The sequence below is a fragment of the Dipodomys ordii genome, unplaced genomic scaffold (genome assembly GCF_000151885.1).
Source record: "Dipodomys ordii isolate 6190 unplaced genomic scaffold, Dord_2.0 Scaffold5, whole genome shotgun sequence".
Classification (NCBI taxonomy): Eukaryota; Metazoa; Chordata; class Mammalia; order Rodentia; family Heteromyidae; genus Dipodomys; species Dipodomys ordii.
In genome coordinates, this window is record NW_012267221.1 from 25,632,245 (window position 1) to 25,650,632 (window position 18,388).

The 18,388-nt window shown below is 33.6% G+C and overlaps 1 protein-coding gene across 1 annotated transcript in view; it reads left to right on the forward strand.

Moving 5' to 3' along the window:
- Nucleotides 1-18,388, forward strand: part of Mtx2 (metaxin 2) — a 50,774-nt gene that overhangs the window by 24,470 nt on the left and 7,916 nt on the right. The window contains exons 4-9 of the mRNA XM_013030486.1: nt 6,789-6,861; nt 10,415-10,491; nt 11,844-11,936; nt 12,423-12,461; nt 12,844-12,969; nt 14,877-14,953. Coding sequence (XP_012885940.1) covers nt 6,789-6,861; nt 10,415-10,491; nt 11,844-11,936; nt 12,423-12,461; nt 12,844-12,969; nt 14,877-14,953 — 485 coding nt within the window. The remainder of the gene's footprint in view (nt 1-6,788; nt 6,862-10,414; nt 10,492-11,843; nt 11,937-12,422; nt 12,462-12,843; nt 12,970-14,876; nt 14,954-18,388) is intronic.

Sequence of the window (18,388 nt, forward strand, 5' to 3'; positions counted from 1 at the left end):
AAAAAAAGTTTCAGTGTGAAAGAGAACATTTTCCCCCCTTTGCAGTGCCTAGTTAAATTTACTTTATCTCCAAGTATTGGTTTTAACTGAAATTTTTTCCTGGTAAAAAATGCAACCTTGTAAGTGGAATATAGTAAAATATTAGTATGGCATATTCATTTGGTTTCCATGAATTGTGTGTTTTATGTTTGTGTGTTATACTGCATGCATGTGTACAAAAATAAAGAATTTTCGATTCTGTAATTCTGCTATGAAGGAGTTAAGGTTATATTGACTATTAAAACATATTTATGATAATTATATTACTGTCTTCTCCTACCCAGTAAACCTAAACCAGTTGTTCAATAGGTAATTTAATGTTAGCTACATATTTAATAAAAATTTTCTAGTAGTCCCATTAAAAGACTAAATAAACAGGTGAAATGAGTTTTATAATTATTTTAGTTAACCCAATGTATCACAATATTATCATTTTATGTAATCAATAAAAATTTATTAGTTTACATTTTATAATGTTAAGTTCAGAATCTGTTGGTATACTAATATCATATTTCAATTTGTGCTAGCCCCATTTTATTTATTTATTTATTTAGGTTGGTCATGGAGCTTGAACTTGGCCTGGGTGCTGTTCCTGAGCTATTTTTGCTGAAGGCGAGTGTTCTAGTTTGAGCCATAGTGCCACTTTGCCACATTGTTAAGTACTCAATAGCTAAAATTTGCTTGTGGCTCTTGTGTTAGATAGTGCAGAATTAGAAGTATAGTATTAGCAAATACATATGAAATCTACAAGCTTTTGGCAAAAAAGGATTAAAATTTTCTTCAAGAAGTACATAATGTATAATATTTTATATTATTTTCTTCAAGAAGTATATTCTGTATTTAGAATATGCTGTCTTTTTTTTCCCCTTCTGGTATCTGGACTTGAACTTAAGGCATTGTGTTCTCATCTTTCTTGTTTATGGCTGGTACTTTGTCACTTTAGTCATGTCTCCAGTTCAACATTTTTGATTATTAATTAGAGATAAGAGTCTCCAGATTTTTCTGCCTTGACTAGCTTCAAAGCACAATCTCAAGGATTTATCCTCTTGAATAGCTAGGATTACAGGCTTGAGCAACTGACAATCTGGACTATTTTTTTTTTTTTTTAAACAGCAGATTCTACAGTTGAAATCGGCATTTGGGCCTTAAATAGACTTCTTTGTTTCAAGTGTGCTCATCTATAAGTAAAGGTGTAATAATAGATATCCTCTTGGGTTATGAGGATTGAATGTGTTAAAACATTTAAAAGCATTTAAAAATACCTCATATATATTAAGTAGAAAATAAATGTTGGTCATTAGTTCTCTTGTTTCTTTGACAGAAATAGACACAATTTCAAAAAGGGGATTAGTAAATTGCAGGCCTAGTAATGTCTAATTTTTTGACATTATTGAGTTACATATATTTAAGATCTTTTTAGGAACATTCTTGTATTTGAGCATTAGTATTTTTAAGTGTTCTTTCATAATCATACCTAAGAAAAAGTGTTACCATCTTGGCTCTGATAGCACATATACTAAAATTAGAATAGTACAGAGAAAATTAGTATGACTCCTATGAGAGGGTAACACAAATTTGTGAAGCATTTTATAGTTTCGATTCTGTTTTAGGCAGCTCATCCCACAATGTTGTTGGGATTTGATGCATATATAGGCTTGGAAAGCCTCAGACAAGGATGAGAGAACAAGAAGGGTGGAGACAGCTCACAGAAAGCTGAGGTAGTTGATCATAGTCTGTGGCCAGTTAGCTCTACCTCATTCACCTTGACCATCCTGATGAATTTCATCGTACACCCTGAATCCTGATGTATTCCCAAAAGTTAATAAAGAGACCTCTACTTCTTAAACTTACACGATTGTGAGGACTGCTGTGAATCTTTTGATGTTCTTTGTTTCTTCTGATTTTCCTATTTATAGTTTCTAACTCAATGCAGTTTTTTGACAGTCTGTAAATTTTTTTTTAATTTAATTTTATTTGTGAACATACTGTATAGAGGAGTTACAATTACATGGGCAGGATAATGCGTACATTTCTTACCAAGCATTGCAGCCTCCTCCTTTGTTTACCCTTCACATCCCTTCCCAGCCTCCCCCCGCCCCCCCAATCCCAATCCTTCTCCTTCCCCTCCCTCCCCCCCCCCCCCACCGACGTTGTAAAGCTCGTTTTGGACATGACAACTTGTACTTCTCATTGTTGCAACAGGTCCACCTGTATCCTTAAACAAGACAGTCTGTAAATTTTTGTAAGCAGGGAAGTTTTGCTTATTTCATAGAGAAGTGCTCATATATTATGAAGTTAATAAACCAGTTTTATTTATTGTCTTAGGTATTAGGGTTTGAATTCATGACCTGTGCTTGCTAGGCTGGTGTTCTACCAATTTAAAAAAAAACGAAGTTAATATTGAATTATTAAATTCAAACAAAATGTTACTTTAATAATACTGAAAACACTTGTTTTAAACTTTAAATGCTTTTATTTTACGGCAAACTATTGAGAACTTATTTTTTTTGGTAAAATATGCATTCATTCAGTCTTGATCATAACCATAATGCACACTACTGTTGTTGTTAACTTTCCTTTTAAATATGTGGAAACTAAAGCTCAAAGGATGCTGTATTCAAAGGCATAGAGCCTACAAATTGTGATGGTAAACAGAAAACAGCAATATTTATAGAATACAACATGTATTTACTATTGTGCCGAATACCTAATTCATATAAACTCTAATTCCTACAACCACTGTATAAGCTTATATGAGGTAGATGTCATAGATACTGTGGGGCAACCTTGTGAGCCAATTACTACTAATAATCTTTTTTCCTTATATGGTAGAGGGATTAATCAGTTGTTCCAAAGTTACGTAAAAAGTATGTGGCAATGTCAAAATACACACCTATTGAGTTTGAGTTAATTGTCCACATGCAAAAACTGTTAGTTATATATTATTCTAGTTTAGTGTTATATATTATTCTAGTTTAGTGTTAAAGATCTTTGAACTTAAACTCAACAAGTAAATGTTTGATAACATGTATTTATGACCTTTTCTAGCAGGGTGTATCATACAGTAGTTTATACTAGGGTATGAAAAATAAATTTTAGTACTTGGAACTTTGAAATGAGATAGTCTTATTTTGAAGCTAACTTGGTAATAAATGAGAAATTCTTTAAAAAAAAGTAAAAGCTATAGAAATACAAGATGATGCTAAATGAAGAATTAGTACCTGTTTTGACCTCAAAGATTTATATACCTATTTTGTGAATGTCATATAAATAAAATATTTTTAGTAGGGTTTAGATTTAATATATATGAAGCCAGCTTTAAAAAAAAAAACCTGGGTTTTCTTTCTTTTTTATTTTTTTTTGAGATAGGTCTCAGTGTGTAGCCCACCTTAGCCTGGAACTTACTGTGTAGCCTAGGCTGGCTTCAATCTTATGATTCTCCTGCTTCAACCTCCTGAGTGTTGGTTGAGGCTATAGACTTATGCTACCATACCCAGCAGTTTATCTTTTTGTATGACATAGTATAGATAGTATAAAAATATGAATGTTTTTTAGAGTGTTTAAAAGTGATAATCACTATTAGAGTGCTGCATGCAAAAGTAATCTTTTCACTTCAAATAAAAATAACATGTGAGCTCAAATTCAGTGTTCCACTTAATTTTTTCTCTTTTGTAAGTACTTTATCTGAAAATTAAAGAAAAAATATTTTCTTTCTGTTGAATATATCACATCATTAACAAGACACACATTTTTATAGGCACCATTTATTTGCTTGATAAATACTTATCTGATTCTTGCTTTTTCAGTTGGACAAATGTTGCTTTTTTAGGTGGACATATTAATTAGTGGTTAAATGATAATATCCTAATAATCATGTTTGAGGATGAGTAGAAGGAGAACATTTCTCTTTTTTTTGGGGCTGCATGTGTTGTTGAATTGGAGAAACAACTGTCAGTATAAATATATAGTAGCTATCAACTTGTATCATTGAGGTGGCCACAAGAGACAGCTTATCTGAAGAATTTCAGAGGGAATAATTTTTAGTTTTTGGTTGTGTACTTTGCACAATGCAAGTTAAATTAATTGCATAATGCTCACTTAAAGCTGGTAAGATGGAATCTGGATATAGTTCAATAGAATAATGTTTTATGGAAAATATTTTTAAAACTTCCTAATATTTCATGAACTGTAAAGGTAGAGGCCTTATTTTATAGTACATTATTTTTTTGTACCTGAAATACTAGAGCATGATGGTAGTTTTATGCTTCTAATACCTGGCATGCTTTATGGAACTTGTTAAGTACAAAATATATGTAAGTTTAAAAACATTATGTTTAAAAAGCAACTGAGCTTAAATGTGTTTGAGGAACTAATATTAATACTAAAATTAATACTAAAATAAATTCATGTAGAATTTGTAGAAATGAAGTGACATATAGTCATAGTAGAACTAGGTGACTGATTTGTCATTTTTAGTAGTTACTGAAATGTGAAATAGTTATACATGGCAATAATTTGCTAATATAAATATTGTCTAACTTTGTTAAAGTTCATACTTCTTTAGTTCTGAGATACTATGTATTAGAATATAAGTTGCATATATATATATTTTGTATAAGAAGGAAATAGCAAGCAGGATTTTAAATTTTGTTGCTGTTAAAGAGATAAATAAAGACATGGTGGTAAGATGAAAAAAAAGCAGCCTATTTTTTAAATAGAAAAGGGGTAGAATTTTTCATTATTAGATATACACTAGCAACATAATCGATCTAGCAGCATCATATCTGACCTGAAAATATGCTTAAATTTGAGACCATACACTATCCTGTGTAAGTGAAACATCCTTCATATAGTTTTAAAATGAAATTACCCTTGAATGAATAGCATCTTCATTTATCTTCAAACCTCTTCTGTGCTTTTAGTAAAAACATTCTACATCCAGAATTATATTATACCATTATACCACTGTACCTCTGCAGTGTGAAATAGATTGGTTTGGAAAATGAACCTGGCTTTGCTATAAATTACACTCTCAGGTACAAAGGAATTTGTTATTTTGTTTAAAATAGTCACAAATATAATTAAGGTCTTAATTTATGTTAAACTACAAATATGGCTATTACTGTAACTGGATTAGGAACTTAATATGTCACTTCAAGAATGATATCTAACACTTTTTATTTGTAACCTTAGATACATTATTTCAATTATAGGGTCTGCAGCTGTTAGATGTAAAAAATGAATTATTTTCTAGGATAGGTTCGTTCATGGTTTTTAATTTTAAAATATTCAGTATGGTGGATGATAATTCTTCAATTGTCATCACACATTTCTTTTGTGTTCTGGTGAAGCAGGATGTGAATTAAAATTCATAACCATTTTCATTTTGTGCCTGAAATGGCATTGCATGCTTGGGAAAAGTCTTTAGTGAATTTTCACATAAAATGTTTCAAATTTAATTGTGAAATGAATAGAAGCTTTTTCTTAGGAAGTAAACGTAACATCTGCCATTTGAAGATAACCCTACCTGATTGGACTGAAAAGTAGATTGTCACCTACCTTTTTTTTTTGTTGGTCGTGGGGCTTGAACTCTGGGCCTGAGCGCTGTCCTTCAGCTCAAGGCGAGCGCTGTACTGCTTGAGCCACAGTGCCACTTCCTGTCACCTATCTTTCAAAAATGCTGGGCATCTATGTCTTATATCTATAATTTTAGCTACTTGGGAGGCTGAAATGTAAAGTATCATGGCTGGAGGTCAGCTCAGGCAGAAACATTCCAGAGACTCCTTGTCAATCCAAAACTGGGTATAGTGTTGCATGCCTGTCATCATAAACTATGTGGGAGGCTGAGATCGAGAGGATCACAGTGCCAATCTCCATCTGGGCAGAAAAGACCAAGAGACTCCATCTTCATGAAAGGAAGTTGGATATAGTGATGTGCACCAGTAATCTCAGTAATGAGGGGCAACTTAAAGTAGGCAATTCATGTGTACACCAGGCATGAAGTGAGATTCTGTCCTAAAATCCAGTGAAAAATGAGTCTGGAAGCATTGCTGAACAGTGTCCTGGCAGCCTAGTAAGATAGAAGTCCTGAGTTCAACTCCAGTCCTGAAAAAAAAGCGTAAACTTTAAATTTCTGTAGAATTCTGTAGAATCTACTGTAATTTAGTCCTTTGTTCCCTTGCTAGACATTTAAGTTACTTCTAAAATTTTTGTTCCTATAAACTAAGTGAAAAAAATGATTTAAAGCTTTAAAAGTGAATGAGCATAGAAATTATGTGTTAAAGTTTTTGAATATGATTGTAGAGGACATTGAAGCAGCAGAAATAACATTTTGAGTTTTACTATAAGATGAAAAAGATTGATCCTGAAGAGAGTAATAGAATTAGTATCATATAAAATTAAGATTTTATCAGTGTCTTATAAAATGTGTTAGTCATCTGTTAAAGAAAAAGCATTTTGTAGTATTGCTTACTTACATAAACTAATAAAATAAATGTGAATAATTTATTTTCATAAGTATATATAAATGCTCTTAAGTTTCATGTAGTTACTAATAGTAGGTCATATTGATTTTTTAAAAGAAGAAAAATGACATTTTTGTTTGGAAAACAGAGTTTTAAAATTGGTTCATTGTTTTCCAATAGAGTGTTATTGTATGGACCGTTTAAATTCAGGGAAGATGAATACAGAATTCTCTTCAAATAGGCAAAAATATTCACTAAGCTTACTGTACTTCTCTTTATTTCCAGACCTTTTTGCAGATGTGTAATTTGCCTATAAAAGTGGTTTGTAGGGCAAATGCAGAATATATGTCTCCATCTGGTAAGTGTTCTTTTTTCTCTGTTAATATTCTGGATAAAATTATAGAACTATTTTAGGTTGTTACCTACATGTTAAAACATGTTGTTACCTACATGTTATTTTCCCATTATGTCTGCACTCTTGTTTTCCTTCCTCCCTTACCTATTATTAAATAGCTTGTATACTTAATTTTGAAGGCAGTGTGTCTTTAAGTTCAGTTGTACTTAGAAATGGTTATTGGAATATTATAGGATTTATTTCAAATAGTGTTAAGTATATATATAATTTCAGATTTCCCCAGTCCTACTTACATAGGACTTTTCGTAAAACAAATTTTAATAGTAATGAATTAATTTATTATCAAACACATTTCTCTACATTTCTTTTCTCATAGAGGAGAAAAGAGATTATGGAATAACTGTTTTCATTAGATTTTAGTTAAAATCATTATTGAAAGATTACAGTTTCTAACTTTTCTTATATTTAAAATGCTTTTTGTTAAAGTTTCTCCCTTTTTACTATTTTTTACTACTGACAACATCTTTGTGTATGTCATGTGCTAGTAGATTTAAGTGGTTGAGTATAACATTTACTATAACTTAGTGTTATATAGTTTTTCAGGGAGATATTTATCAATCTATTTTTGATAGACTTAAAACAGAGAGCATGGAATAGAAGACTACCTGGCCAAGCATTAGGTAAATTTGCCCTGTCTTTGTAGCATTTCCTTTTGGGATATTTTATTTTTTTTCCTTAACTTCATCTGTATTGTGAGGTAGTCAGATTAGAAAATTTTGAAGGTTCTAACATTTTCAGAATCTACAAACTTGCTTGGCTACATGTTGTTTACTTTTTTTTTTTTTTTTGTGGTCGGTCGTGGGGCTTGAACTCAGCCTGGGCGCTATCCCTCAGCTCTTCAGCTCAAGGCGAGCGCTCTACCACTTGAGCTACAGCGCCACTTCCTGTTTTCTGGTGGTTTATTGGAGATAGGCGTCTCACAGTCTCTCCTGCCTGGGCTGGCTTTGAACCGCGATCCTCAGATCTCAGCCTCCTGAGTAGCTAGGATTACAGGCGTGAGCCACCAGCGCCCGGCTACATGTTGTTTTCTTAAATAAAATTTTAAAATGTGATTTTTGCCTAAAGTCTTTGATGACTGAATTGGCGTCAGGGAATAACTCTCACTGTGCTTTTACCTGATACCTGAATAATAAGAATGTAATAATAGTACCATCTTAAGTAAAGGAAAAATGGTTCACTTCTTACTTGCTGCATTGACTTTTATATTTATAAGATTTTTATGAGTGCTTAATTGACTTACCCATAGTTTCTGTATTTTAGAGTCTACAAGGCTCAATATCTATCTATCTAATCTACTTATTTTACTTTGTCTTGGTGATGCTAGGATTTGAAATCAGGCCTGCCTCATTCTACTACTTGAGCTGTGCCTCCAGCCAATGCTTGATATATTTTTAAGAAATAAAATGAAATATTTTTTCCTAAGAACCTGCAACTAGTTATTGAAAAGGAGAACTATGCTTTTCTCTAAAAATGTTTTACTCCAGTTGTTGTTGTTTTTTAATCTCATATGACTTGTACTGTATAATATGATGGTTACAAAGATTTTATCTAAGTTAAAAAACCCACAAAACAAGATAGCCTAATGGTTACCTTGTTCAGAAATTCTTTTCTTTTTGCAAGATTTAGAAAACAGCAGAAGGGAAGGAATGTATTCTGAATACATTGAGCGTTGTATTCCAAAAGGCCTGCCCTTCCTCTGTAATTCATGTTATCCTGTCGGCACAGATGAAGCTTTTGTTGCTACAGCACCTCATCCATTACCCCTAGGCTGACTGAGCTAGAGAGAAGTGAATCTATTGAAAAGGAGCAGGAAGAAGCCTACTGTTAGTGTGAACTCTATTTGAACTAGTCTGACAGTAGGTTTCATTGTTTAACATTTGAGTAGACCTGCTTGCTATTTAGGGACTTTCCCCCCTCCTTACCTTATATTCAGCATTAGTATTTATTAAAATGAAATGCTACTTTAAAATGTAGTATTTTTGTTTTTTTTTTTTTTTTTTTTTTTTTTTTTTTTTTTGGGTCAACTCTGGGCCTGGGCACTGTCCCTCAGCTCTTCAGCTCAAGGCTAGCGCTCTTCCACTTGAGCCACAGCGCCACTTCGGCTTTTTTCTTTTTGCTTATGTGGTGCTGGGGAATCGAACCCTGGGCCTCAGGCATGCAAGGCAAGCGCTCTACCACTGAGCCACGTTCCCAGCCCCTAAAATGTAGTATTTTAAAAGATGCCAGTTTTTATAAGCATACTATTTTGTTTTTCCTCCGTGTATTAGGAATATACTTTTTGTTCATTTTATTAACATACATTAGTTGTACAAGGGATATTTCATTGTGACATTTCTACACATACAATGTGTCCCTATTAATCTCACTCCCTTTCCCTAGTCCCATTCTCCATTGGCAAAACAATTTCAACAGGTTTCATTGTTCTATCTTCATACATGGAAATAAACTACATAGATCATACTCCTTTTCATTCACCCTCATTGTCAGTCCTTCCCTTTCCTGTTGGTGCATCTTTTGTATCTTAACTTACAAATTAACATACCTTCAAAGATTATTGGTCTGGTGCCTGTGGATCATGTCTGTGATCTTAGCTACTCAAGAGACTAAGATCTGAGGATTGCAGTTTCAAGCCAGCCTGGGCAGGATGTGAGACTTTTATCTCCAAATAACCGTCAGAAAACAGGAAGTGGTGCTGTGGCTTAAAGTGGTAGAGTGCTAGCCTTGAACAAAAAAGCTCAGGAACAGTGCCCAGGCCCTGAGTTCAAGCCTATAACCAAAAATAAATAAATAGGTATGTAAATAAGTAAATAAATTATTGTTATAATTATTAAAACAATAGTTTTAATTCCTCATATATTGAGCCAAAGTCATTTATTAATGATCTATTTTGTACTTGAATTGTTGATCTTAAATGGATATCAGAGATCTGAAATGAAAAGTATAAAAAGGTTTCTTAGAGGTAGTTTTCAATATAGATTGATTTCATTGGACTGTACTCTGAAGAAAAAGAAATTTCTTTGAAACTTACTAGTGCTGATGAGCTACTGTCATTACTTAGTTTATATAAGTTGGATAATTAGTGCTCATTGCTCCATAGGGATTTGTTTACTGTCAGCCCTGAAATGAGAATGCTGTGATCTGTTACTATATTCAAGGGAGAACACTTCCTTTTCCTTTTCTTTTTCCTGAAATAGGGTCTTGCTATGTAGCTCTGACCAGCCTAAATAGAACTCCCTAGACACTCACAATTATCCAGCCTCAGCCTCCCAAATGCTCAAATTATGTCATGGCTCTACCTCACCTACCAAACTGTACCACAGTTCTCTTGTTTTAAAATTGATTAACAATTAGTGTTCAAAAATTGCATGAGTGTAATTGTTTTAATTTACAGTTTTATAAAGTCTATTGGGAAAACATGCCTGGGTTTCTTATTAATTTCTTTTATTAGCACAAACTTTACTAAGTATTTTTACACATTTATTTTTCTCCCTAACAGGTAAAGTACCTTTTATTCATGTGGGAAATCAGGTAGTATCAGAACTTGGTCCAATAGTCCAATTTGTTAAAGCCAAGGTAATAAAAAAGGATATTAGATGAATTTGATTACAATTATTTTAAGTCATTCATCATTCTTTAGCATGTCTTACAGTTTTTGTTGATTTTAACCTAGTTTTATAAAATGTTGATGCATATTACTGTAAAATGTTTCCAAAGTGTAAGCTGGGAGTTTTTTCATAATATAAATTGTTGGCAAAGAAGTAGTTTGATACTTTATAAAATGGTAGATAAATTTCTAACTTTTGTTTATAAATGAAGGTTTTTAGGTTCTTATAAAATATTTGATTGACCTAATTTACCTGTTCTAGTGAGTCTACTGAAGCATCCCTTATTGACATTGGGGAATACTCTCCAGACTTTCATTTTTTTGCATATGTAAATAAAGACAATAATATTATGTATTATTTTGTAATTCCTTAAAATAATCAATGCTTATAAATCCTGCCATATTAATAACTTTCTAAATATATAAATTTACATTATCTTTTTTTTTTTTTTGCCAGTCATGGGGCCTGAACTCTGGGTCTGGGCACTGTCCCTCAGCTCTTCAGCTCAAGGCTAGCGCTCTACCACTGGAGCCACAGGGCCACTTTCGGCTTTTTCTGTTTATGTGGTGCTGAGGAATCGAACCCAGGGCCTCATGCTTGCAAGGCATACACTCTACCACTGAGCTACCTTCCCAGCCCAGATTTACATTATCTTTTAAAATTGTGTGGTATTCTGTTATATTAGATAGTTTTATTTACTCAAGTTTTTATTAATAGACATTTTGATTGTGGCCAATGTATTTGCTATTGTAAGTGCTTAAATACATTTTCTTGTATATAAACTTTTATACACTGTGTGTCTCATTAGGATAAGTTCCTAGGATTGATATTGGGATGTCATAGGGCATACCTTTTGAAACTCTTACAGATTGACTTAATGGATATACTGGTTTATGTCTCCACCCTTATTTAATTGGGTATGAGAATTTGGACATTTGTGCCTTTTCCCCCCTGTATCTTTACTGACATCTTTAAAAAAAATTTCAATTTCTTTATTAACAAAATGTGTCATCTCCTGGCATTTATTTTAATTATAAATGTTCTTTTCTTAAAAATACAAGTTTTACTGACTGCTCTGTTTTCTTTGTGAAATAGTTGGTGATGGAAAATACATTGATGTAATAACAAATAAGTACTACTTAGGATTTTATAGCAATAGAATATTAAATATACTCTTATATAAGATAATTTTGTCCTTGAGTCACTTTGGAAATTAATCTATTGGACACTTGTGTGTTACATTACATGTTAGTAAGATAACTGAAAATTGTTGTATGTTTAAAAGAAGGCTCTTTAAATATTTTTTTTAATTGTCTTTAGGGTCATTGTCTTAGTGATGGATTGGATGATGTCCAAAAAGCAGAAATGAAAGCTTATATGGAATTAGTCAACAATATGCTTTTGACTGCAGAGGTATAACATAAAATAATAGAGTGAAATAAAATCTTTTATAATCTGTGATCTCCCATAGCATAGAACTTCCTTATGGGTTATTTTAAAGTTATTCAAAAATGGGAAAATAATAGATTCTAGAACTTGGGATGGTTGTCCAAGTGATTTGATAATTATCTTTGAATAAGTTACTTGATGGTTTTAGTTTCTGTTTATAAGAAGGGGTGATTCTCACCAGTTTATTGTTTTACTTTGGCCTTTCACAGTGTACATAAATAATACCTGAACAATAATTTCATAGTGGAGATATATTATGTGATAAGAAATATTTTTATAAAGTATTACCATTAAATTTTATAATTCTGTACAGCAACATTTTCTAACAAGAAACACTTCCCATCTGTGACCTACAAAATTGGTTTATAAGAAATTACTGTGGCAAGAAATAAGTTTATCCTTTTTTCCTTTGGTATTCTAAAGTTTTAGTGACTGTTCTTTTGTCCCCAGTTGTATCTTCAGTGGTGTGATGAAGCTACAGTAGAGGAGGTGAGTAGTTCTGCAGCATTTATCTTAATTAAAATTTAATGAGAAAACACTTTTGCTCAGAATTGCAAGTCCCTGCTCATAAATGAAACATTGTGGTTTATACCATTAGTGATATAGTTTTTCACTTACTTTAATTTTGCTTGCACGTACATTTTAGGGAAGCTATGTGTCATTGTTTGATGTAACTGGTTGTAAAGTACATAAAAGTTTATATATTTTTAAAGGGAATGGTTTAAAATTTTAATTTTTTTACATTGGATGCAGTGCATGTTTTCAGATGGCTGAATACATTTTCTTTGCAAATACATTTCTTTTAGAATTCTGTTTGTAGAAACATTGTTTCTAGGAAGAACCATGCTTTTTATGGAGCCTTTTGTTTTAGATTACTCATTCTAGGTATGGATCTCCTTACCCATGGCCGCTGAATCATATTTTGGCCTACCAGAAACAGTGGGAAGTCAAACGTAAGATGAAAGCTATTGGATGGGGCAACAAGACCCTGGACCAGGTTAGTTGAGGTTGAAATTGACTTTCACTATGTCAAAAATGATATTTTTATATGCTATAAACTGTATAACTTATTAAAAACAACCAACATTTGCTATTATTTTGTCTTTCCCGAAGTAGTTTTATTTTTTTTGTTAATAGTTACACATACTTATTGTGAGACAAATTATATACTACAAAAAGAAGTAAAAACTGTCTGATATGCCACTGTTTAAAAAGTGCCTGCCACTCAGCTAGGTGCTGGTGGCTCATTCCTGTAATCCTAGCTACTCAGGAAGGAGGCTGAGATCTGAGGATCATAATTCCAAGCCAGCCTGAATAGAAAAGTCCATAAGACTCTTATTTCCATTTAACCACCAGAAAACCAGAAGTGGTACTGTGGCTCCAGAATGGTAGAGCACTAGCTTTGAGCAAAAGAGCTAAGGGACAGTGTCCAGGTCCTGAGTTCAAATCCCACAACCAACAAAACAAAGAAACAAAAAAGTGCCATTCTTAACAATTTGGAGAAATTCTTGTAGATGTCTCTTAGCTAATATTTTCCTTAAATGTGGGATTGTATTGTGCCTACTACTCCACAATCTAATTTTATATTCCATTGAGTGATATATTCTGGACATCTTTTATGTCAATAAATAATGATCTTCAGTATCAGGACTTAAAAATAAGGGGAGCAGAGCACCGGTGTCTCATGCCTGTAATCCTAGCTACTTAGGAGGCTGAGATCTGAGGATTGCGATTCAAAGCCAGACCAGGCAGGAAAGTCTGTGAGACTCTTATCTCCAGCAAACCACCAGAAAACCAGAAGCGGCACTGTGGCTCAAGCGCTCAAGCGGTAGAGCACTCTCCTTGAGCTTAAGAGCACAGGGACCAGCGCCCAAGCCCAGAGTTCAAGCCCCATGACTGACCAACGTTATAAAGCTCGTTTTGGACATGACAACTTATACTTCTCGTTGTTGCATCAGGTCCACCTGTATCCTTAAACAACTGTTTTTTCCCCCTCTCCTCCACAAGTTATACTGACATCAAATATAGTGAAAGCAGGGGTTATACTGTGGGGGAGGGACATACAAAGCAACAAAGACATAGTCTTATAAATGCGTTAGAAACACATGCATGAAAGAAAAAACATTAAAATACATGTCTAAGGGTTCATTTTCCTGACATCATATTATCTGACCTTTTCTGCTTGACTCATACATATACTAGATATTGCAAATAAGGGAAACCATGGGACCTATGTTTCTTTGGGCCTGGCTTACTTCACTTAATATAATTTTTTCCAAGTTTTTCCATTTCCTAACAAATGGGGCAATGTCATTCTTTCTGATGGAGGCATAGAATTGTTTTTCCCTTACCATCCCAGCCCTTCCATCTCTACAACTACACTCTCCCCTCCACCTCCCAAGGTCATGTTTTTAAGCATCATTAAACTGATTAATCTCTTTTTGCCAAGGCTACCCCTAATTCTAGCAAGCCATTTAACTAATTTGTTTAGTAAATGGTGTGTTTAGTAAAAACTAGGTGTTTAGTAAATAAATAAGGATGGAATGAATTAGAGTAGGAAAACAAACTGAAATGCCCTTACTTGTGGTAGGTAAGCAGTTTCAATTGTATATGGCAAATATATGCAAAATGACTTAATTCAAGAAAACCTCTTTTAGTCTGTGAAGTTTTGAGAGTAAACCTGCTATAGTGATCCTTACCAGTAACAAGTGTATTTAAAGAAAATTCACCCTTTTCCTATTACATAGAAAGCATTATTACTTACGTCATCTGTAGTCATTTGAAAATATATAATGAAACGTTACCCTCAATTTACATTTTTATTATAAATTGTAATACAAATTAGATACTTTAATTGTTTTCCTAACTTAAATATTTTCCTTTGGGGTCCCTTGCCAATAATAGGTCTTAGAAGATGTAGACCAGTGCTGTCAAGCTCTTTCTCAAAGACTGGGAACACAACCATATTTCTTCAACAAGCAGTAAGACATTTTAATATTGTACCTTTTTAGTTTCTTTTGTGTATTATTTGACTGCAAAGTTCCTTTATCACAAAGGAATTAGCTTTTTTGTGTATTTTTTTAAATTTACTTTTATTGCAAAGATGCTGTTACAGGGAGTTACAGTTACATGAATAAGATAATGAGTACATTTCTTGTTGAACATTGTTACCCCCTCCTTTGTTTTTCTCTTACTATCCTTTCCCTCCCTCACTTCCCCCAGTACCTTCCCCCCTCCCCCCAGTCAGAAGTTGTAAAGTTCATTTCCAACATAGTATCTTGTGAATATCATTGTTGCAATGGGTCATCCTGTGTCCGTGTTTCAGCATTTTGTTATTCCCCTTCCCCTCCCCACATTAGATGTACAAGATTCAGGGTACCAAAATCAAATACGGTGACAACAGGGGATATACCATAGGGGGAAGAACATACAAAAGAAACAAAAAAAAAATCACGTAGTACATTAAATACAACAGCGATGAAGAAAAACCTTTTGTGACCGTATCTTGGGATTCATTTCATTTAGTATCATCTTATATGGTCATATGTACATAGCTTTTTACCTTTTCTGACATATACTAATTATTGCAAATAAGGGAAACCATGGGACCTATGTTTCTTTGGGTCTGGCTTACTTCACTTAATATGATTTTTTTCCAAGTCTTTCCATTTCCTAACAGATAGGGCCATGTCATTCTTTCTGATGGAGGCATAGAATTCCATTGTGTGTATATACCACATTTTCTTGATCCACTCATCTACCAAGGGACATCTGGTATGGTGAATAATACTGTGATAAACATAACTATGCTGGTAGCTTTTGTATGGCCTTGTTTGTGACCATTTGGGTAAATGCCCAGAAATGGGATTGCTGGGTAATAGGGGAGCTCAATGGGTAGTCTTTTGAGGAGCCTTTATACTGCTTTCCAGTGCAGTAGGGTTCTCTTTTGGCCACATCCCCTCTAGCATCTGTTGTTATTAGATTTCTTGATTATAGCCATTCTAACTCTAGTGATGTAGAATCTCAATGTTGTTTTGATTTGCATTTCTTTTATGGCAAGAGAAGTTGAGCATTTCTTCATGAGTCTATTGGCCATTCTTTTGTATGTGTGTGTGTGTGTGTCTGTGTCTGTGTGTCTATGTATGTTGGTTGTGGGGGCTTGAACTCTGGGCTTAGGTGCTGTCCCTCAGCTCTTCAGCTCAAGGCGAGCACTCTACTGCTTGAGCCACAGTGCCACTTCCAGTTTTCGAGTGGTTTATTGGAGATAAGAGTCTAATAGGCTTTCCTGGCTGGGCTGGCTTTGAACCATGGTCCTCAGATCTCAGCCTCCTGAGTAGCTAGGATTACAGGCGTGAGCCACCGGCACCTGGCGTCTATTGGCCATTCTTATTTCCTCTTCAGAGAAGTCTCTCTAAGTCTTTAGCCCTCTTATTAATGGGGTGGTTGTTTTTAGGGGATTTAATTTTTTGAATTCTAAGTATATTTTAGGTATGAGGCCCTTGTCTGTTGTATGGCTAACAAAGATCTTCCAACCTATGAGCTTTCTATTGATCTTGCTAGCTATGTCCTTTGCCATGCAGAAGCTCTGAAGTTTAATGCAGTCCCATTTGTCGAACCTTTCTTTGATTTGTGGGAATTGACTTTTTGAAGAAATGTTTATAACCTTTCTTTTCTTGGTGGGGACCAGGCAGTTGGTCCTTTTCCCGATTAGGTACAGAGGCAGAAGGAGGGACTCTAGCCCTCCAGGTATGGCTTCCCATCCACTGATTCTTTCCTCAAGAATGAGGATGGGTGGTAGGGAGGGAGGTGGGGGAGAGATTGATGTATAAAATAGACTTATTTTAAAAATCTAATACTTTATTATACATTCATGTAGCCTTTCTTGACTGTGATAGGCTCTGGGAAATCAAGATTTCTAAAATGTTTCTGTCATTGAGTTTTTCTTAAGTGTTGTTATATAAACCAGTCATTATTGTATAATAAAGGTTTTTGGGGGTAGGGACACTTAATCTTTTTGTATAGTTATTAATACATTCTAATTGTACAAAATAATGGATTTCATAATGTTTCCATCCATGTATATATCATGCTTCCATCATATCAGTCCTTCCCTCTACTTTTGCTCTTCCCCTCACTGCCTGCTCTCCTCTCCTCTCCCTTCCCTAATAGTGTACCTCTATGTAGTGTGCCACCAATGCATTGTCTCCTTTTCTGGCTCATTGTTTGGAGATGAGTAACAGGGCACAAAGAACTTGGATTAAATCCCATCACTTCCCAGTTAGTAGTGTTCAAGTTTTTAAGCCTCCGTTTTCAACTGAGGGAGAAAACCTTTTAGAGGTACCCTCTCTCTTTCTATTCCTGTCTTCATGATTAAGAGATCTGGTATTGGGAAGGTGGTATAAGATGTGGGGCAATTGCTGGGTACAGTGTCTCATGAAAAGTAAACAACCAGTGAGACATAGTCTCCTTTCCTCTTTCTAGCCTCTAAACTTGAAAGTACAACAAACACATAAAGATGCTGTTAACATAGCTACAGTCTATATGGGCTGTGACTCTGGGGACTAGGAATGTCAGTAAGACTGAACAATAAGAATATGGATGGACAAGTCTTATTATTAACTTTTGAAAGTGTGAAAATATGTGTAAAGCACAAATTAAAGTAAATGATATAGATTAAATGTATGTATATATGCAAATTGAGTAATTTATGTTTCATTGACATAATTTCTCTTTTGAAGTTTGAAGAGTTGCTAATATAGGCAAAGAATGAATTTTCCTTTATTAAAAATTATAATTTTAATACATCAAAAGTTATCTTGTGATCCATTAAAAGGAGCTTAAATTAGTTTTTTAATATCAGTGATTTGCTTAGAAAGTTTATCCTTTTCTTGGTTTATTAATACAAAGTATCTTTCTTTTTAGATGGATAATTTTTAAAAGGCTTTATTTGATGTTACTTTTATATCCTCATAAGCATTCATCTTCTGTAGTCACGCCAAATATCCTTTGATAAAGATATTAATATCTGTAGTAAAAGTAACTATGATGACAACTTGAAAATATTTAAATATTATTCTAAATATACTACATATAAAATGTCAGACCTGATGGTCTCTGAAATAGAAAAGTCAGAGTTCAAAACATGAATTCTGCATAGGTAAAGTTTCTGCAACAATGTTCTATTTCTGTTATTTTGTCCCTAACACAAATGAATCTATCCAAATGTTACTATTAGGATATTTTTCTTTGTGATATTGAATTCATATTAGTTCACAAGCTCAGAAGTTTGTATGCATTATTCCAGTTTATAAATGAGTGCCTTAGTTTGTATACTCTTTTTAGAGGATGCCATAGAATAGATTTTATTTTTCTTCTTAGTTAAATTCATTGTCAAAGTGTTAGTACTAGAGATCATT